Source organism: Myxocyprinus asiaticus, chromosome 5 (genome assembly GCF_019703515.2).
Source record: "Myxocyprinus asiaticus isolate MX2 ecotype Aquarium Trade chromosome 5, UBuf_Myxa_2, whole genome shotgun sequence".
In the NCBI taxonomy this organism is placed as follows: domain Eukaryota; kingdom Metazoa; phylum Chordata; class Actinopteri; order Cypriniformes; family Catostomidae; genus Myxocyprinus; species Myxocyprinus asiaticus.
The window spans coordinates 43,788,835-43,811,008 of NC_059348.1; the positions used below are offsets into that span (position 1 = coordinate 43,788,835).

The 22,174-nt window shown below is 38.4% G+C and overlaps 1 protein-coding gene across 1 annotated transcript in view; it reads right to left on the minus strand.

Moving 5' to 3' along the window:
* The window catches only part of LOC127440510 (heparan-sulfate 6-O-sulfotransferase 1-A), a 255,869-nt gene extending 242,143 nt beyond the window's left edge, over positions 1–13,726 (minus strand). Inside the window, exon 1 of the mRNA XM_051697135.1 lies at positions 12,925–13,726. Coding sequence (XP_051553095.1) covers positions 12,925–13,445 — 521 coding nt within the window. The 5' untranslated portion in view covers positions 13,446–13,726. The remainder of the gene's footprint in view (positions 1–12,924) is intronic.
* Positions 13,727–22,174: the final 8,448 nt, after the last annotated feature.

Below are 22,174 nucleotides of genomic sequence, written 5' to 3' on the forward strand. Positions count from 1 at the left end.
TTTCGGCGGCCTCCCAAGTGATAGCCTATTTAGGACTGCCGAGGCAGATTTAATGATAATCTCGCAATCAGCTAAAGGCTTCTCATCTCCACTTTCGCACGAGTGTAACGGAACCAGCTCACGATCATGATCTGCTCTTCTCTCTGGCGCGCACGTGCAACAACCGGGCTTCCCTCGATAGTGCGGTGCACAGACCACAAAACTGATGTGACCAATTTCAATTCTAGTGAGACTTCTCTAGTTTAAAGCGTTACAGAGGAAGTCAAATCAAACCCATCAAACACTGGGCAGCCTTGACATGCCAAACAGCACTTAGGATGAAAAGAGCAAGACTGTGCTATGCGCAATTTTTTTTTTTTTTTTTCATTATACATCATCACCTTTACAAAATTGTTTCACGATTTTACATGAGGAAAAGTAACTGTTATATTTTGACAAAATGTTATAGTTTCATATGAAATAATCTAAAGGTAGAATCTATTAGACCTTATTTTATATCAACAGTGACAGTTGTAAAGTTTCAAGATACACTATATTGCCAAAAGTATTCGCTCATCTGCCTTTAGACGCATATGAACTTAAGTGACATCCCATTCTTAATCCATAGGGTTTAATATGACGTCGGCCCACCCTTTGCAGCTATAACAGCTTCAACTCTTCTGGGAAGGCTTTCCACAAGGTTTAGGAGTGTGTTTATGGGAATTTTTGACCATTCTTCCAGAAGCGCATTTGTGAGGTCAGACACTGATGTTGGACGAGAAGGCCTGGCTCGCAGTCTTCGCTCTAATTCATCCCAAAGGTGCTCTATCGGGTTGAGGTCAGGACTCTGTGCAGGCCAGTCAAGTTCTTCCACACCAAACTCGCTCATCCATGTCTTTATGGACCTTGCTTTGTGCACTGGTGCGCAGTCATGTTGGAACAGGAAGGGGCCATCCCCAAACTGTTCCCACAAAGTTGGGAGCATGGAATTGTCCAAAATCTCTTGGTATGCTGAAGCATTCAGATTTCCTTTCACTGGAACTAAGGGGCCAAGACCAGCTCCTGAAAAACAACCCCACACCGTAATCCCCCCTCCACCAAACTTTACAGTTGGCACAATGCAGTCAGACAAGTACCGTTCTCCTGGCAACCGCCAAACCCAGACTCGTCCATCAGATTGCCAGATGGAGAAGTGTGATTCGTCACTCCAGAGAACGCGTCTCCACTGCTCTAGAGTCCAGTGGTGGCGTGCTTTACACCACTGCATCCGACGCTTTGTATTGCACTTGGTGATGTATGGCTTGGATGCAGCTGCTCGGCCATGGAAACCCATTCCATGAAGCTCTCTACGCACTGCTCTTGAGCTAATCTGAAGGCCACATGAACTTTGGAGGTCTGTAGTGATTGACTCTGCAGAAAGTTGGCGACCTCTGCGCACTATGCGCCTCAGCATCCGCTGACCCCGCTCTGTCATTTTACGTGGCCTACCACTTCGTGGCTGAGTTGCTGTCATTCCCAATCGTTTCCACTTTGTTATAATACCACTGACAGTTGACTGTGGAATATTTAGTAGCGAGGAAATTTCACGACTGGACTTGTTGCACAGGTGGCATCCTATCACAGTACCACGCTGGAATTCACTGAGCTCCTGAGAGCGGCCCATTCTTTCACAAATGTTTGTAGAAGCAGTCTGCATGCCTAGGTGCTTCATTTTATACACCTGTGGCTTGGAAGTAATTGGAACACCTGAATTCAATTATTTGGATGGGTGAGCGAATACTTTTGGCAATATAGTGTATGTTTCAGCTTGAAATTAGAAACAAATGGGATAATAATGGGCTCATATAAGTAAATATGCTCTTCAATTTTTAAAAGGGGGGAGAGAAAACTTCCTGTAGATTTTGTTGTTGACGTCAACAACAAAAATAATGTCACTTGATGCATGTCCTTGTACTTGAAAACCATGAACAAATCTATGCAACATAAAAGGAAATGCGACCCAGGATACATGAAATACAGGTTACATTTTTACTATGGTGGGTCACCACTTGATTTCCAATGTAAAATCTGGGTCCTGAAGCAAAACCAGTTGAGAACCAGCAGACAGGAGCAGTCTGGCTGCACTGTCGTGCACCTACAGTATATCATAATTGTTAATAATCATAGGACATTACTTTAAAAGCTCAAACAGTTGATGTTATTTTTCATTTAGTAGTTAATTTAACATGCTATGCTACAGTGCATCCGGAAAGTATTCACAGCACTTCACTTTTTCCACATTTTGTTATGTTACAGCCTTATTCCAAAATTGATTAAATTAATTATTTTCCTCAAAATTCTACAAACAATTCCCCATAATGACAACGTGAAAGAAGTTTGTTTAAAATATTTGCAAATTTATTAAAAATAAAAAATGAAAAATATCACATGCACATAAGTATTCACAGCCTTCGCCATGACACTCAAAATTGAGCTCAGGTGCATCCTGTATCCACTGATCATCCTTGAGATGTTTCTACAACTTGATTGGAGTCCACCTGTGGTAAATTCAGTTGAGTGGACATGATTTGGAAAGGCACACACCTGTCTATATAAGGTCCCACAGTTAACAGTGCATGTCAGAGCACAAACCAAGCCATGAAGTCCAAGGAATTGTCTGTAGACCTCCGAGACAGGATTGTATCAAGGCACAGATCTGGGGAAGGGTACAGAAAAATTTCTGCAGCATTGAAGGTCCCAATGAGCACAGTGGCCTCCATCATCCATAAATGGAAGAAGTTTGGAACCACCAGGACTCTTCCTAGAGCTGGCCGCCTGGCCAAACTGAGCGATCGGGGAGAAGGGCCTTAGTCAGGGAGGTGACCAAGAACCCGATGGTCACTCTGACAGAGCTCCAGCATTTCTCTGTGGAGAGAGGAGAACCTTCCAGAAGAACAACCATCTCTGCGGCACTCCACCAATCAGGCCTGTATGGTAGAGTGGCCAGACGGAAGCCACTCCTCAGTAAAAGGCACATGACAGCCCGCCTGGAGTTTGCCAAAAGGCACCTGAAGGACTCTCAGACCATGAGAAACAAAGATTGAACTCTTTGGCCTGAATGGCAAGCGTCATGTCTGGAGGAAACCAGGCACCGCTCATCACCTGGCCAATACCATCCCTACAGTGAAGCATGGTGGTGGTAGCATAATGCTGTTGGGATGTTTTTCAGCAGCAGGAACTGGGAGACTAGTCAGGATCGAGGGAAAGATGAATGCAGCAATGTACTGCTTGATGAAATGTTTCATCCTTGATGAAAACCTGCTCCAGAGCGCTCTGGACCTCCGACTGGGGTGAAGGTTCACCTTCCAACAGGATAACGACCCTAAGCACACAGCCAAGATAACAAAGTAGTGGCTCCGGGACAACTCTGTGAATGTCCTTGAGTGGCCCAGCCAGAGCCCAGACTTGAACCCGATTGAACATCTCTGGAGAGATCTGAAAATGGCTGTGCACCGACGCTCCCCATCGAACCTGATGGAGCTTGAGAGGTCCTGCAAAGAAGAATGGGAGAAACTGCCCAAAAATAGGTGTGCCAAGCTTGTAGCATCATACTCAAAAAGACTTGAGGCTGTAATTGGTGCCAAAGGTGCTTCAACAAAGTATTGAGCAAAGGCTGTGAATACTTATGTAAATGTGATTTTTTTTTAATACATTTGCAAAGATTTCAAACAAACTTCTTTCACGTTGTCATTATGGGGTATTGTTTGTAAAATTTTGAGGAAAACAATTTATTTAATCCATTTTGGAATAAGGCTGTAACATAACAAAATGTGGAAAAGTGAAGCGCTGTGAATACTTTCCGGATGCACTGTAACATGTAAACTAACATGCTTTAGTTATATAACATGTTATAGTTACATGCTATTTTTTTTTATCATGTTTCTAATTCGGTTTATTATTATAATTCTGTTAGCTTTCTTATTTATTCTATTTATTTTCAAAAGGGAGATTTTTTTTTACACATACTTCAATTTAAAAAAATGGGTTCAAGTTTCAATTATAATAAATCATTTGTTCAACCAAAAAAAAAAAAAAAGGGTCATTGTAACTGATAATAATAATTGTGTAATACTGTATACCGTGATATTTTCTGAGACGGTTATCATACCATGAAAATCTCATACCGTTGCAACCCTACTTGCCATTTCAAGTTATTTATGTCTGCTTGATCACTGCGCCAGCCCTCCTGACCAGGCTGCCCCAATCCTGATTCTATCCTTGTCTATAATGGCTAGAAATGATAAATCACATCAAATAGATTATGTGGATACATAAAGGGACAGTTCACCCAAAAAAGAAAAGTCTGTCATAAAAGTGACCTAGGCTACATTTTAGACTGTTCCTCACACACAACTATCATATGACTTTCGAAGAAGTGAAAGAGAAGAGTCATGTGGACTTCTTTGTTGTTATTTATTTGTCCTTTATAGGGGTTTAAACTGAGTGAGGGTTTTTGTGAACTTCCTCTTTAAAGTCAACATGAAATCAAAATTGATCCGATTTACTTTCTTTATATATGTTCCTTATGAAGTTTAAAATGACTAATTCACTCTTATTTTTCAACCCTTTCCTTCTAACCACCTGTCACCTAGAGACCACTTATCATAATCCGATCAATTACCGATTAGGGCTGCACGATTAGAACAAAAATGAAGATTAACGATTATTTCTCTTGACAATGTAATTGCCATTAATTATTAGAATTAACACACAAGGTGTGGTGTTAAAATACTTATTTTGTTGGGGCATCCTCATGACATATTTATATATAATGTGAGCTACACATTTAAAACAAGCTGACAACTGTTGCTGAACTATTTTATAGCTGTTTTACACATCAGTAGAACAAAATACTGACTAAACAGTGAATGGTGGCTCTTTTAGCAACTTGATAAACAAAATTGTGTTTCAAATTTTGAATAAATTGTACGCAGAAAGTTTGAAACAGGCTGTCTGTGATTGGTTACATTGCTCAAACGCTGAAAAAAAAAAAACCCACATTTGATTTAATCATGCAACAGGATTAGACCTACTGTATATGGAATGCTGTAATTGACCCTTTTGACAATTAGATAATTGTGGCAGCTATAATTGTAATCTTTATTATTTATTTGATTAATTGTGCAGCCCAATTCCTGATGGATAAAATTAAGTCCCTCCTTACATTTTCTCATTGAATATACAGTTTCACTCAGTAATACATAACATTACAGAAGTATAACAGGGTGCAAGCACGTTTCAAGTTGACACTAATCAAACATTTGCAATCTCTTCCGACATGCAGCTCTAAAGGCCAGTTCACTGCCCCAACAAATTCCAACAAATTCCAACAAACAAAAACATCCAACAGTTGTTGGGTTTTGTCAGATCAATGTGTTTACCCTGTTGCTGATTGTTGGCATTCGTTGCTGTCTGTTTTCACCAATTGAACATGCTCAATCTGCGTTTGTCAGGTCTTGGAATGTTTGAGCAGTTTGGTATGATTTCCATCAAACTCCAATAAACTTTGACATAATCGGACTTCATCACAAACCATTGCCATAACAATGACGTAAGTGTCCCTGTAAAATCATAGAAAATGAATGTGCGTGGCTGCGACTGCATAGTTAGATCAGGAGAAACGCAGTCAATCACATTTAGAGAATTTGATAAAGCATTCCGTTCCCTTCTAAAGAAAACAAAATTATATGTGTGTTGGGTTCAGCAGTTTGTGTGGATGAAACTTGTGAGGGAATTTGTACAAGTAGCCAAGAAGCGGACAGGGATTTGTGCTGAAGTGCTCTTCTAACTTGCAAGAAAAACACAGATTCTTTATTTCTCAAATGCCATCAAATCATAGAAAATGAAAATGCAAATAATTTAAAATATCAACTTTCCCAAAATGTTATGGACATAATCTCATGTGTAAAATATTTTTTTTACCACTGGATTGCTGTCCTCCGACAGAACTCTCCGAATAAATACGTTCTCAGCAAACACAAAACGTTTTTACAATGTAGTTGTATTTACTGTGTTTTAGCCTAATGTCACATTCGCTAAACATGTTTAATCAATCTCACATTATATATATATATATATATATATATATATATATATATATATATATATATATATATATATACTGTAAATCGTGCATGTTTGGCTTCATTCCCAACCAGTCAAACTCCAAACAGTGGAGCCAACTGATGTATTTTACCACTTGCTAACAATATCCCATGACAGACAGTAGCAGATTTAGAGCTGAAGTTATCAAATTAATTATGTGAAATTTTTATTTAAATTTGTCATCAAGAACGACTATTTAGCCACTCAGAACAGAAAATTTAAAATAATATTTTACTGTGACTCCAGCCAGGTCTCCTAAGTTGCTAGGGAGGGTAGAGTCACATGGGTTAACTTCCTTGTGGTCGCTATAATGTGGTTTGCTCTCGGTGGGGCACGTGGTGAGATGTGCATGGATGCTGCAGAGAATAGCGTAAAGCCTCCACATGCGCTATGTCTCCGCGGTAACGCGCTCAACAAGCCACGTGATAAGATGCGTGGATTGATGGTCTCTACGCCACCACAAGGACTTAGAGCACATTGAGAATTGGGCATTCCTAATTGGGGAGAATAAGGGGAGAAAATAAATTGTTTAAAAAAAAAACAACTAATAATAATAATAATCTTTTACTGTGCATAACCTAATTAATATTCATGAGTTTCCCCACTTCGCATCCCATGAAAGCGACGAAAGCATCAACAAAACACGAATGCGCAAGAATCTTGACATGAGATGGTTACCTTCTAGACACGACCTTGTTTTTGGATCAGTGTGAACACGAGTTATGTTTCTCAAAATTCTAAATACAACAGCCAATTATTGCATGTTTGAAGTGTTGGTGTTTGTTGGGGCAGTGTGAACTGGCCTTAACATGTGTTATTAAATGTACTCTTTAAGGGTGTCTGAAAGATAGGGGCCCCATTTCTACTGTTCCACTGAATGTGTTGCCTGAAGAGCAGATGCCGACCCTTCATTAAACCGATTATACACAGCCTAGAGCAGCAGGGGTAGTGCCTGGTACTCCATGGAGGGGGGGGGGGGGCACACAATCGCTGGTGGCTGATTACACATGCCTATCGCTGTGGGAAGCATATTCTCCCACCTCACACCCACACAAACAGCCACTCTCCTCTGGCCTCCATTCACCGGTCTATCTGCAACCCCTGTGCTTCATGCTTGACAGCAACACACACCGCATGCCAGATGGCTTGCCGACTCAAACTGGTGCTTCAATGAGAATGCAGTGATTCACATCTAGTTAAGCAATTAAAATGCCCCCATCGCTCTCACGTCTCCCAGTTCCCCAGAGAGCCACCCACCGTGAATGTGATTCAGAAAATGTGACTCTGGAAATCCCGCCAATCCGAATGTGACCTATTTGTAATTAAAAGCTTGTCCTTCCCTACTCTAATGGGCGATGAAGAGCACATGAGACGACACAAGAAACAGTCCTGTCGTCTGGGAGATTTAAATGTAAACAACCTTGTTAAACATGTCTAACAAACAAGCAGATTGACACAGCTGTCAGTTGGCTTCCCACCTGATGCAGGAAATGCTGCTGGCTTCTGAGAACTGTAACTAAGCACCGCGGAGTGGTGGTGGCGTAGTGGGCTAAAGCACATAACTGGTAATCAGAAGGTTGCTGGTTCAATCCCCACAGCCATCACCATTGTGTCCTTGAGCAAGGCACTTAACTCCAGGTTGCTCCAGGGGGATTGTCCCTGCAATAAGTGAGTTGCTTTGGATAAAATTGTCTGCCAAATGCATAAATGTAAATGTAACTCACTAGACTGACAACAGGCCTGTGCTTTGGCCACCCAGCATGCTTCTAATCTGAAGGAGCACAGTCAAGCCTTAAGAAGGTAAGGCTTAAGCAAGCAGGATCCTGAACCATCTCAAAATGATTCAAAGCATTTCACTGTCATTCCAACTAAGAATGTGGCAAATAAACTTTAAAGCTACACTATGTAAAAAATTTTTGGTTAGAAATAAAAATAAAAATAAATCATTAATGAGCGAGTACACCAAAAATCCATCTTCCAAACAGTGTTTTTTTTCTTACCTCGATTCACCATGGTAAGCCTATAATAATGATTTATATTTAAGAGCTGTTGGGATGGATTTCATTGGAAATTGGATACTTCTGACATTCATCCTTGTGTGTTTACGTCATGTCCGTAAATAAAGAAAAGAAGGTCTGATGCTTGTATGGTGCGGTGGAAGGTGTGGTAGTAGCTTGAAGCTGAAAGCTTTTAGTCACAACAAATGAGTGACTAGGGATCGTTCAAAAAGGCAAACCTTTGGGGAATCAACCGTTGTAAAAATAAAGAAACCTCGAATCGGGAAGAATCTTCAAGCAAAAAGGGAAAGCGACAGAGCCCGTAATAAACCATGAATCAACATCGGTTTGGTTTTTCAGAGGTGTCGGGAAAAGGATTTAAAACAGACACAGAGATGGCTTTTTTCTTACTTGACAAGTAAGATCTTTTATTGGACCGATGGTTTGCCAGGTAGCTCTTTAACATTAGCGTGGTAGATTGTTAGATAGCGTTAGCCACACTAATGGAGCATTTTATTATGGGTTGTGGTACTGCTGTTCTTGATTTCATTTTTGAGAATTTTACAGTGGAAAATGTAAACTTTATATTGGTAGCAAATGCAAATCTCTAAACCAGTTACTACCCAAGGTTATAATATTTTTGAATTTTTCATTTAGTTTTTATTTCTATTTCATTTTACATTTTTCACTCCAATTTAGTTTAGTTTTCATTTTACTTGTTAGTTTTTTGTTAGTTTTAGTTTAGTTTTAGTTTTGTTCATTAGTAATTTGTTGAAAAGTTTAGTTTTTCAGTATATTTAGTTTTTATTTTAGTTTTAGTATTTATATTAAGGGATATTGGAGAATAGGGAAAACAGGTGTTTGTGTAATCGTATAGCTGGACTCCACAATGTCCAAGTTGTAAATAATATTATTGTGGGTGGCCTCCAATATGCTTAGAAACGGCCCTGCCAATAGTACAGCTCTGCAATCAACTCGATTCTATGGGACAGAAATGTAAACTGCACTGGGTAGGGAAGGAGGCTTTTGTCATATGGAGGTTTTTGTCATATGGTAGTTATATAATGTTACGTATGGTGGTCAAAGAAAATCCTCCACCCCCATCATTTACAGCAGGGGTGCTCACACTTCTATGGAATGAGATCTACTTGAATGCCTGCTTGGATTGTCATGGACTGACCATCATGATTTGTGAATCAGAGGAACTTTTGATCCTGATTCTGAAGTTTTCATTCTGGCTGATAGAATATGCGCTTCAGAGGAAGCTATTAGATGAGCGCTCAACGGGAAGAATTTTCGTGAGGTTCATGAATTACATCTGTTTAAACAAGATACGTGCATATTTGCAAACAGCATTTAATAGAAGTTTTATTGATATTTGCCTTTTATCATTAGAGAAGTAAGTTAAAATTTACAGTGAACTGCTCAGGAGAGACTGTTAGAATACATGCTTCAGAGGAAGATATATGAGCGCTCCACAGGATGCTGGATCTGCATAAGTTTTGTGAGGTTTGTTTATTATATCTATTTAAATGAGATATGCACATATTTGCAGATGGTATATAATATTAGTTTTATTGATATTTGCCTTTTTATCATTAGACAAGACAGTTAAAAGTTACAGGGAACTGCTGAGTAGAGAGAGGGAGAATGATACAGGCGAGCACTTTAACATTATGAGCTCAAACGCGTCTGTAATACAGACCGTATAAATGAGACTGCGTTGCAAACCCGGTCTATTATTGTAGTAACATGATGGCATGTAACAACAAAATGAACCATGACTGGTCACTTCACATGCAAGCAGGTGATTTTCAAGAAACAAATCGGCCAAACGGGAAAATGTTTTGGCTGATGCCGATAATTAAAAAAGTCAGAATATTGGCTGATTTATCAGCCTCTGCAATATAACAATTTCCATTTTTGGGTGAACTATCCCTTTAAATACCATTTCAAAATATGCATCAAAAAGCATATTTTGTTATGCATCAAACAAAGTTACTTATGGGGGGGGGGGCATTTTGGAATGCCCAATTCCCAATGTGCTTTTAAGTCCTTGTGGTCACGTAGTGATTCACCTCAGTCTGGGTGGCGGAGGATGAATCCCAGTTGCCTCCGTGTCTGAGACCGTCAACCTGCGCATCTTATCACGTGGCTTGTTGAGCGCATTGCCACGGAGACATCACGCCATCCACTGCAGCAACCACGCTCAACTCACCACGCGCCCCACCGAGAACAAACCACATTATAGCGACCACGAGGAGTTTAACCCATGTGACTCTACCCTCCCTAGCAACTGGGCCAATTTGGTTGCTTAGGAGACCTGGCTGGAGTCACTCAGCATGCCCTGGGATTTGAACTAGTGAGCTAGCGAACTCCAGGGGTGGTAGCCAGCGTCTTTTACCACTAAGCTACCCAGGCCCCCAATAAGTAGACTTTTAATGTTTTCGAGTGCTCAAAATCAATGCCTAATGCAATGTCTTTAAGTTACCCTTATAATTTAGTTTTAAGGTTTTGAGAAATGATGATGAGCAAGGTTACTATCCTTCAATTCATCCTACAATGAGACTAATGTAAAAAGAGTGCTTAGACCTACGCAACAAAGCACCGTGTCAAATTAAAATTATCTACGCACATTATTTGTCATCTAATTATCAGAATAATGCAGATTTCAAAAAAACGAGAAATGATCAAACTCCTCTCACTGGTGACCTGTGTAAAATTCACAATGTGCCCATGTACACATGTGTGATGAATTAGAGAAGAATAACACTGGTGTGGTCTGTCTGCCTTGATCACAGGAGAGATTAATCAAAGAGAGGAATGTGCATCCATATCAGCATTGCATTCCTAAGGTTGCCAAAAGCAACATGAGTAATGACATCTCTGTGATATCGGGATATCCAAACCAGTGATGTCATTTTTTTTTTTTTTTTTTTTTTTTTTTTTATTCGAGGGTATGATGGATGTAGAATGTGTTTTTTAGGAAAAGGAGTTGGGCTGGTGATTATTTGGTAAATCTGATCTGATGTATTTGACTTTGCCGGGCTTAGATAATTTAATCCAGAAAATCCTATTAAAACTAAAACATAGTCTATGTGCAGGGCTATGCAATGGTTTTTCATTATTCCAACAGTACACTTACTATGCTTTGCAAACAGCTCCAGTGCCTTTTTATCTGACTGAATCAGATTCAACAATTTTATGAGCCCATCATGTGTAAGTGGGGAAAGATAGTTAACTCATTTAGACAGTTCATATCAAACATGCAACAAAATGGCACTGTCTACCAATAGCTGGCTATTCCTTACACAGAGTCTTGCTATAGAGTGTACAGGGATATATGGAATATATTCCATAAACACTATCCTGGCAGAACTTACTCCAATGTTTACAAGTACCAGTTTTAAAACGCAGTAATTTTCCACCAGCAGCATTGGAAAGAAAACACACACATATGGAGTAATCTAAAAGGAAACGTGTAGCGAAGTCTTTTCAACTGTTTCCCACCTGTGATAATACAAAGAATAGACACCATAAGAGCTTCTCCAAAAATGTATCATAGGAACCATAGTTTCAACCAAAATTGCCATTTAAAAAAAATATATATATATATATTACATTTTATACAGCTTATGGTGTTTTTTGAGTCACAGATACTACAAAATGGTAATTACTTTGTATCTACATAAAAACACATGGTAGACCAACAATATTCCCCCAAATATTGTCCCAACAAGCCTAACAGAGTTGTCTGAATGAACAATTTCATACTGAACAATGTTGCTGATTTGCGAGTTTCCTGAAGCATGCGTTGCAACATGAAGAAAATGCGGTTAGTGTCATAGGCTTATGTTTTGCTGTTTGTTGACTTTATTTATGCTGCTATTGTTGTTGTTGTTTTTTGTCGCCACTGTTTGTTAATTGTCGTGTGGTGATGTTAAGAGCTCATCTTTTAACTTAATTAGTTTTTTAATTGTCAGCTTTATTATGAGTCTATGTCAAACAATTGTACATACTGTCTTGAAATGCAAAACATACCTTTCTTAGAGGCAAAGAATGCAGTTAACTTCATGTAAAAGTAATTTAAAAACCATACATAAGACTCAAAAGGTGACGAAATGAAAGTTCTCATATTGAGAATTGATAGTAGGCTGAACAAGAAATTAGTAGTTCACTCAACAAGAATGTTTCCATTTAGTGAACAAACAAATTGACTAAACAAAGCAATGTTACTGAAGACAATTAAGACAATTGTTGAGAGAACTCACAAATGTAAATTTTCTTACATTGTTTGAAGATCCAATTTTAAAGAATTATGACTTCACAGTGATAACAGTAATATTTTTTTTTATCTATAGTATATATATATATAGTATACTATGCTTTTAGATAGTAAATTACTATGGTACTTTGGTGGTTGCCATGATAAATTTCTGTAAGGTTGTCGTATGGTTTCATAAAAATAAAAAAATAAAAACATAGAAATGCAACGAAACTAACATTACTATAGATGGAATATGCCGGTTTGTAAATGACAATTCTACTTTATAATTGTGTATAAAGCATGAACATACTGCAGATGATTGTAACTCACTAAAATTGAAGAACTGAGTTCTAATACACACGGGCTGGTTATCAAAACCTATTAAGGTTCCTATCTAGACAGCGTTTGTGGGTAGGCTGCACTATGGTGCCCAAAAATCCTGAACGAGCAAACGATGCCCAAAAATGCTGTCTAGGTAGACAGCTGTCTATGTTGTTAAAGAGCCATCCAGTTATAATAAAAAAAAACAAGCATCACCTTTGGTTTTTCATTCTGTTCTCCTTTTTGTTCAAAACCCCCGGTACGCAGTTGGTCAGTTCGGTCCAGTCCGCGTGTAAGCCACAACTCCAACCGGTGGAGAACCGCGAGAAGAGCCAGGTCTCTTTCCTATTGGGTCGGTAACAGGTACACTTCTTCTGTCCCGGTCTGCAATCGCACGGCACTTCCAGCCTCACATTCTGGACCAGATGCCTGCCGAACGTGGTGCCGCCGGTCTTCTGGATGTGGAGGAACACGATCACATCATCCCCTTTGATTTCAAAATCCACCGTCCGCTCCAGATTTCGGATGGGGAAATAGTATTTCTTCACGTAATGTGGATCAGGAGTCGGGAAGAGATCCGCATCGTCTTCCAGCATGTACCCGTGCGGAGAGCCGAAGTTCATCATCCCCGGAGCCACGTACTGATACAAAATCAGCATGAACAGAACCGAGCCGACCACGATGAACAGAAATTTGCTGCTCCTCTCAACCATGTTCCTTCCAGTGAGGAGGTTCATGTGTTACCATTTCCCGGTTGACTGGTTTTGAAGGTACCGATACGCAGTCTCCATGTAAACACACCGCGATCAGAGCAGCGCGCGCGAGAAGTGAATAATCAAACACATTATGGCAGAAAGTAAATGATCGGACACATTGTATCAGGGATGTTGCAGGGTAAGATCCAGTAGAGCACGATCTCCCTTCTTCCACCACTGTATGACACAGTGTGTGTGTGCAGGCTACAGTGTGTTTAAAGTCCTCGACACATCGATGTGAAGCTCTTCCACCCGCGTGCAAAGCGACACCCACTTTCCCAATACACGCGCGCTCCAGACTCGCTCAAAACCAAAAATGAGTTAAATATTAAGGTTCTAGTCAACGCCCGCGGTTTCTATTGAAATGTCACAATACGTTTCAAGATATACCTGTATGTGTATGTATGTATGTATATATATATATATATATATATATATATATATATATATATATATATATATATATATATAAAATAAATAAATAAAAAAATGATGTATATCACGATTAGATATTTGCTAACCAATCATATTTTCCGTTTCAGTAATGGGCGGGACATTTCCAGCCTCTAATGCTGAAGCACAAGCATCCCTGGAGTAACCATAATTTGCACTGTAAATGTATTTCCCTGCTAAAAGTAAATATATACATGCAATCAAATGTTGTGAAAATTCTGCATGTTTTTGCACAAGTGCTAGTTTTTGATGCTCTTCACAGATGCTAGACAACTATGTGTCCCTTAATTATATAAAATGTAAAAAAAAAAAAAAAAAAAAAAAAAAGATTCCTTGTACTGCTGTTGGTGGTGCCTTTTTCTCGTGATTTCAGATCATTAAAATTTATATTTCTAAGTAGGAAAACAATTTCACTATACACAGAAAAGCACACTATAGTACACAAATAAAACAAATAACCATAATTCTTATGAAGGCTATATGGCAGGGGTCAGCAACCTATGGCAGGCGTGCCAGCATTGGCACTTGGAGGGGTAATCACTGACATGGTGAGAGAGGAGTAGACTCTTTTATTTATATAAATTCCGCACCTGCATTCCAATCTATATCATGATGTTATCCTTCCTCATGAGCGTGTTTTCATGAGCTGAATGGGAGGCTAAACAAAAAGTAAAAATGTGAGGAGACTGCAGTATACCCAACAGATTCGTGCAGCGCGCAAGCAATTCGCGCATCATTGGCAGCACTTCACTTTCAGTTAATCACGCGAGTAAACGTGCCCACTTTGCTTCGGTCAGGTTGTGCGGATGACAGCCTACATTCCATATTTCATTTGCTTCTTTTTGCTTTCAGAACAACACGTCATGTAATAAGGGTAACACCATTATTAATTCTTGAGATTTCGCATACAGGTACACTCTGCTTAAACCATGGTCACACTCAAAATTACATTAAACGATTAAAAGAGAAAACATAAACCCAAATCATGGGGTTAAAAAAATCGAAGTCTTTTCAAAATATAAATTAAACCTGGAAATAAAGTTTTAGGATTTTGCAGGTGCAATTCACCGAAAAGAGTTAAATAGCTGATCGGCTTGTGATGTGCGAATGGCTTGCACACGCTGCGTGATCATGAGGAAGGATTACATTAATATGTAGATTGGAATGCAGGTGCGAAAAACTTCATATAAGTAAAATAGCCTGCTCCTCTCTTGCTGTTGCTTACATGCTAGTGGTTACCCCTCTGTGTGATTTTGAAATATGTATGACATAATATAAGAAATATTTTACACTCCTATTAGCTATACAATGCGTAATAGTTTATTGCATATTATGTATGTATTAGTTTATTAATTAGAGTAATTATAAAGTATTAACAATTTTCATAGTAGCTTAATGAAAGGAAAAGTAATGACACCTATTAATTTAAGTACATATTTAACATAAAGTTACCATACCATGGTTATTAGATTAGGTTACCTCGCCCCCTGGAATCTACGCCCCTGAGTGTACTGTACACCATGCCAACAAGAAAATTACCCTGATATACATTTTCATGTTCATGTGGGACTATAATTATAACAGCCAATATTCTTTTTTTTTTTTTATGATATATATTAGTTTTAGAGACCAGGTGCCTGTTTTATTTTATTTTAAAAAATGGTTTTGTTTTGTTTGTTTGTTTGGGGGGGTCCTTCATAAATTCATAGTATACCCACCTCTTCAGACACTACTACACCACTGGTTTCAAGACATTTTTTTTCTTTCTTCTAAACTAAGCTCCACTACACATGTAGTTACATGATGTCAAATTAAATTATACAGCTATAAATATTAAGGTTCTAGCGAACGCCCTCAGTTTCGATTGAAATGTCACAGTACAGTTTCAAAATATATTTTTCTAAACTAAGCTCCTCTCTACATTTAGTTTCATGATGTCAAATTTAATGTGAAAACATCTACATAACAATGCATTGTTTTCTGTTTTTATTTTTTCTGTGTTTAGCTTCTTAAAGGAATATTCCGGGTTCAGTGCAAGTTAAGCTCAATCGACATAATTTGTGGCATAATATTGATTACCACAAAAATTTGTTTTGACTCATCCCTCCTTTTCTTTAAAAAAATAAATAAATCTGCAATGAGGCACTTACAATGGAAGTGAATGGGGCCAATTATTAACATTAAAATACTCACTGTTTCAAAGGTATAGCCATAAGACATAAACAATATGCGTGTAAATTTGATTTTAGTGTGATAAAATCACTTACTAACCTTTTCTGTGTAGCTAATTTTATAACTTCGCTGCCATGACAATGTAATGTCAACAAACCATAAAACCCTAAATTTAAACAACAATTTGAACAACTTTAGAGCTCAAATAATACATGAGTTTTAACAGAAGAATTAATTTGTGCTTTTATAAAATTATTAAAAATTATAAGCTTCATATTTCTGCTTTTAAACCCTTCAAAAATTGACCACATTCACTTCCATTGTAAGTGCCTCACTGTAACCTCATTTTATTTATTTATTTAATTTTTTTTTTTTTAAGAAAAGGAGGGACAAGCCTAAATTATTTTTTGTGATAATCAACATTATGCCACAAATACTGTTAATTGATCTTAACTTGTATTGAGCCTGCAATATTCCTTTAATATCCTTTTTCTAGTACAGGTAAAATTTTGTTTTCTAGTAAAAAAAAAAAAAAAAACAATCTTTTTTTTTTCTTTTTTTTTTTTTTTTTTACCAGATGCTAGTTTTCCCATTAAGTAAAAAAAAAAAAAAAAAAAAAAAATACATAAATAGCAAAACAATGAATTTTTTCCATACATGTTTTTACTTTGATAAGTTAAAAATCATCTTTTATATATATATATATATATATATATATATATAGTGCAGAATCAGAGTTCCCTTTTCCCTTCTTGAGGAAAACAGTGAAACATAAAACCAACACAGAAAACTTTAGGCTTGAGCTAGTCCTGCTGGATTCCTCCTCCACAGCTAGTGGGCAGTATTGAGAGCTGTGTGAAGTTGTGCATTGAGAAATGTAGTAATAAATTATGTTATAAATGTGTTTTGCCTCATAAAAGTGTATCTTATAAAATAATAGAATGTACCACATTAGCAAAAAAATATTATCTGCTATATTTTGTTGTAGTTTGTGTGGATTGCATGGTCTACATACAAATTTACTTGAAATTACAAAAAATTAATTAATTGTATTATTAAAATGTATAAATGCTAATAGTAGAATTACACAAACAGTTTATTCATACTTAAATGCTACTGCATGTTGCCTTAATAATATTTGCCTCTTCCACTTCAAACACAATGGCAGATGAATGCAAACCCAAGTAAACTCAGTGAAACTCAATCAAAAAAACTTTCTTGAGAACAATTTAATCCAAAGCTTTAATAATCTGTCAAAGTACTATGTGTACATTCCTAAGCGAATTCACTAACATCAGTAATTCCCCAGTTTATATTTCTCTTCCAAGAACGGCCTGATCTTGTACAAATTAGCTCAAACAAATGATGTTTGCAACTCGCTTGCTTAAATACTGCAAGCCAAATTAACATATTTTTATTTACAACTGAGAGGCAGCGGCGGCCTCCAGAAAGCCTGTCATTTGATATCACGATCATTGCGCCTGGGGAACCACTGCATTATGAAGCTATGGAAATGCCGCGTTGTGGCTGATCATTTGTTGCTGTGTTGCTTCACTGAGATGAATGGTAAAGTGAGTCTTGCCCTCTGGTTCTGTTATGCAGTTACAACTCCTGTATCACAAGGTGGGCTCCACCATGCATAACTATTTCACTTACGCACATTTCCCCACTGTCATAGTAGAATCAACGCACAGCTGATGCTATGTGTTAAAGTTTTCTTGTAGGGAAACACAGGTTAGTTGACATGTGGTTAATGTAAAGTGTGTAATTTCTGTATTGCTAGAGGCACCAAATGGAATTGCATAAATGAAGGCAATTCCTGGAATAGCATCTCTGAATGAAACATACAATGTACTGAGATCATGTGACAACAATGTAGCATACTACAATTTGAAACATTTATTGTTGCAAATATTGCATTCTGTTTCACATACTTTTCCTAAAAAGTAGTAGGTAGTACAGACAGAATATAGACCTTATTCACAGCAGCACCATCTATGATTTTTTTCTGGGAATAAAAGCAAGGCTGTGAGGGATAGACATACAGTCTCTTCAATGGGTTGTGCAGTTGTTTAAAGTGTTTTTTGGATCATTCCACTGATGAAACATTAAAAAAACATCTTTCCAATAAATTTCAGTAGACAGAACACTCCAGACAACACGAGTTGTAGAAAATTAGATGTGACAGGATACAGTGGATGCCATTGAAGAGACAGTATGTGTATCCCTCACATCCTCATTTTTATTCAAAGATGGCACTACTGTGAGTAAGGTCTAAACTGTGAAGTATTCAGTAAGTAGTGAGCTGGTGGTCCATTCCAAACAGTTTTCAGTCTGGTTTCCCGAACACTTTTTCCTTTGGTCATAAAAAGGATAGTCTCACCAGAAACTCATGTCATTAGTTGAGTAAATGTGTTGAGCTAATCAGGATGCTCAAACAAACAGGGTGCCACAGAAAACAGTGTTTACTAGGGGTGTAACGATTCGATGTGATTACGATTCTCTACCTGTTTACACATTTTGGGGAAATTAACCTACAAATGAATTACTTTTAATTGTCTCTGCTAGGCTTAGAATCTATGCCTTTTTCACACATCGATAATCAGAAAATTAGGGCTACTCGTTGCATAATAGTCTTTCTTTCTTGATGCATATTGTATTTCTTAAAGCAACGTTAGTAAAGTGTGAGTGGTAGCCTCCAGTTAAATTTCCTCTTACATGTTTGGGAAAAAGGGACTCTCCACCACTTTAAGCATCTGCATATCGCAGACTATAAATTTAGCTACACAATTTGTTTGCTTCTTGGCCTGTGCCGAATCAATTGATAATTTTTTTCCTAGGGTTCAAAGCTTCTGCAATTGTAGTTTATACCTGTTTATTGCCTTTTGATGCACATACCTGCCATTCGCCATGATATCTGTTCATATGGGATATTGGCCACCTCCATCAATCCAAAATGACTCCAAACTTTGCCTCCTTTACCCTTTCCCCAGAACTCCCCAATTTACTTATCCCCTATTGCGTAATATTATCCACAACTTAACACTATGTGAAACATCAGCTGCACAAATTTAGGGGTGCCAGAGGTGACGATAATTTAGTATTAAGGAAATATATCACCCCCTTGAGGGTCTCCCAAAGCTATTACACCAGAATACATTAAACGGAAGGCCAACTGTCTGTAAATGGGAAAGCACACAAATTAGGCTTCTAATTTTAATGTTGGCTTATGTTAATATATTGATGCCTCAAAAACTTTTTATAGTCAATCAGTAATCAATGTTAATAAAATTTTTTTAATTTTATTTTTTTGTGACATTCACAGTAGTCTCATCACATTAAACTGGGATGGGCAAAAGTATATAAACAGTATAAATTACACAATTTATCTTTAACATCTATAACATAGGGTGACACAAACAAGGTCAAATCAGGATCCAATGAACTGTTAAGACATCCTGAATGTCGGTAAGGTTTGCCAGGGGGTTTCGCACTGCATGGTGACAATACTGATGAAAGTACTGGTTTGCCACAACTATCTGTTATGAATCGTTCAAAGATTGTTAACTTTTTTTTTGAGGCGGCTTCCGCAGCAACTGGTTTTAATTTGTGCAGCAGTCAAACTTAAAGGTAAATGAATCTCTCTTATTTTTGCTCAGAGTGGACTTCAAGATTGAAGATTAACTGATCGTTGAGGTAACATTAATCCCAAGGTCAGGACTAAAACACAAAATCTTTATTTTTATTTCACGACAGAGTGAACAGATTCTTTTTTTAATTTTTTTTGAGAAACATTCAAAACACTAACGTCAACATATTATATGGACAGATTCAGTTGAAGTCAGAAGTTTACATACACTTAGGTTGAAGTCATTAAAACTAAGTTTTTAACCACTCCACAGCTTTAATATTAGCATACTATAGCTTTGGCAAGTCGTTTAGGACATCTACTTTGTGCATGACACAAGTAATTTTTCCAGACAGATTGTTTCACTTTTAATTGACTAACACAATTCCAGTGGGTCAGAAGTTTACATGCATCAAGTTAACTGTGCCTTTAGGCAGCTTGGAAAATTCCAGAAAATGGTGTCAAGCCTTTAGACAATTGGCTAATTAGCTTCTTATAAGAGATGTATTGAATTGGAGGTGTATCTGTGGATGTATTTTAAGGCCTACCTAACTCAGTGCCTCTTTGCTTGACATCATGGGAAAATCAAAAGAAATCAGCCAAGACCTCAGAAAAAAAATTGTGGACCTCCACAAGTCTGGTTCATCCTTGGGAGCAACTTCCAAACACCTGAAGGTACCACGTTCATCTGTACGAACAATAGTATGCAAGTATAAACACGATGGGACCACACAGCCATCATACCGCTCAGGAAGAAGACGCATTCTGTCTCCTAGAGATGAATATAGTTTGGTGCGAAAAGTGCAAATCAATTCCAGAACAACAGCAAAGGACCTTGTGAAGATGCTAGAGGAAACAGGTAGACAAGTATCTATATCCACAGTAAAACAAGTCATATATTGACATAACCTGAAAGGCTGCTTAGCAAGGAAGAAGCCACTGCTCCAAAACTGCCATAAAAAAGCCAAACATGCATCGTGTTGTGGGGAAGCTTTGCTGCAGGAGGGACTGGTGCAATTTACAAAATGAATAGCATCATGAGGAAGGAAAATTATGTGGATATATTGAAGCAACATCTCAAGACATCAGCCAGGAAGTTTAAGCTTGGTCGCAAATGGGTCTTCCAAATGGAAAATGACCCCAAGCATACCTCCAAAGTTGTGGCAAAATGGCTTAAGGACAACAAAGTTAAGGTATTGGAGTGGCCATCACGAAACCCTGACAATCTGATAGAGAATTTGTGGGCAGAACTGAAAAAGCATGTGCGAGCAAGGAGGCATACAAACCTGACTCAGTTACACCAGTTCTGTCTGGAGGAATGGGCCAAAATTCCAGCAACTTATTGTGAGAATCTTGTAGAAGGCTACCCAAAATGTTTGACCCAAGTTAAACAATTCAAAGGCAATGCTGCCAAATACAAACAAAGTGTATGTAAACTTCTGACCCACTGGGAATGTGATGATAGAAATAAAAGCTGAAATAAATCATTCTCTATACTATTATTCTGACATTTTGCATTCTTAAAATAAAGTAGTGATCCTAACTGACCTAAGACAGAGAATGTTTTCTACGATTAAATTTCAGGAATTGTGTTTAATGGTGTTTAATTGAGTTTAAATGTATTTTGGCTAAATAGTAAATAAATGAATACACTCATAATAATAAACACTCGCTAAATAATAAACACTCTCTCTCTCGGTTCGAGGCTGTCGTACTCTCTTGGTCACTCTCTCCCCTCTCTGACACTCTGGCATGCCTTTCAGGTCTCCCTCTACCATCAATATAATGAGAGACAGGTGTTAGAGATCATTACGACCCAGGTGACGAGCCTTACCGCTCTCCCTCTCCTGCAGACCGACACATGACCATGCCCCCCATGCCACATGCCCCCACTGCTGACTCAGGCCGGGGTAACATCCGGCCTGCCTACCCCCCCCCCCCATTTCTGGAGAGAAAGTCAGCCACAAGCATCTGCGCCCCCAGTCTATGGATCACCCAAACTTAAAGGGCTGAAGAGCCAGATACCAACAGATGATCTGCGCGTTAGTATCCTTCATATGGTGGAGCCACTGCAGAGGAGCATGATCGGAAACAAAGGGTGAAGGCCCACCTCAGCAGGTAGTAGCGGAGGGCAAGAACAGCCCACTTAATCGCAAGACACTCCTTCTCGATGGTACTATAATTTGTCTCCCTGAAAGAGAGCTTGCAACTAATAAATAGCACTGGCCGTTCCTCCCCTCCCAACTCCTGCGAGTGCACTGCGCCCAGCCCCCTGTCAGATGCATCAGTCTGCAAAATAAAGGGGAGAGAAATCAGGTGCATGTAAAAGCGGCCCCGCACACAGTTTGGACTTTACCTTAAGGAAAGCCTGTTGGCAGGACTCTGTCCACTGGAACGGATTGGGAGCCCCCTTTTTAGTAAGGTCAGGCAGCGAGCTGGTGACATCAGAGTAGCTAGG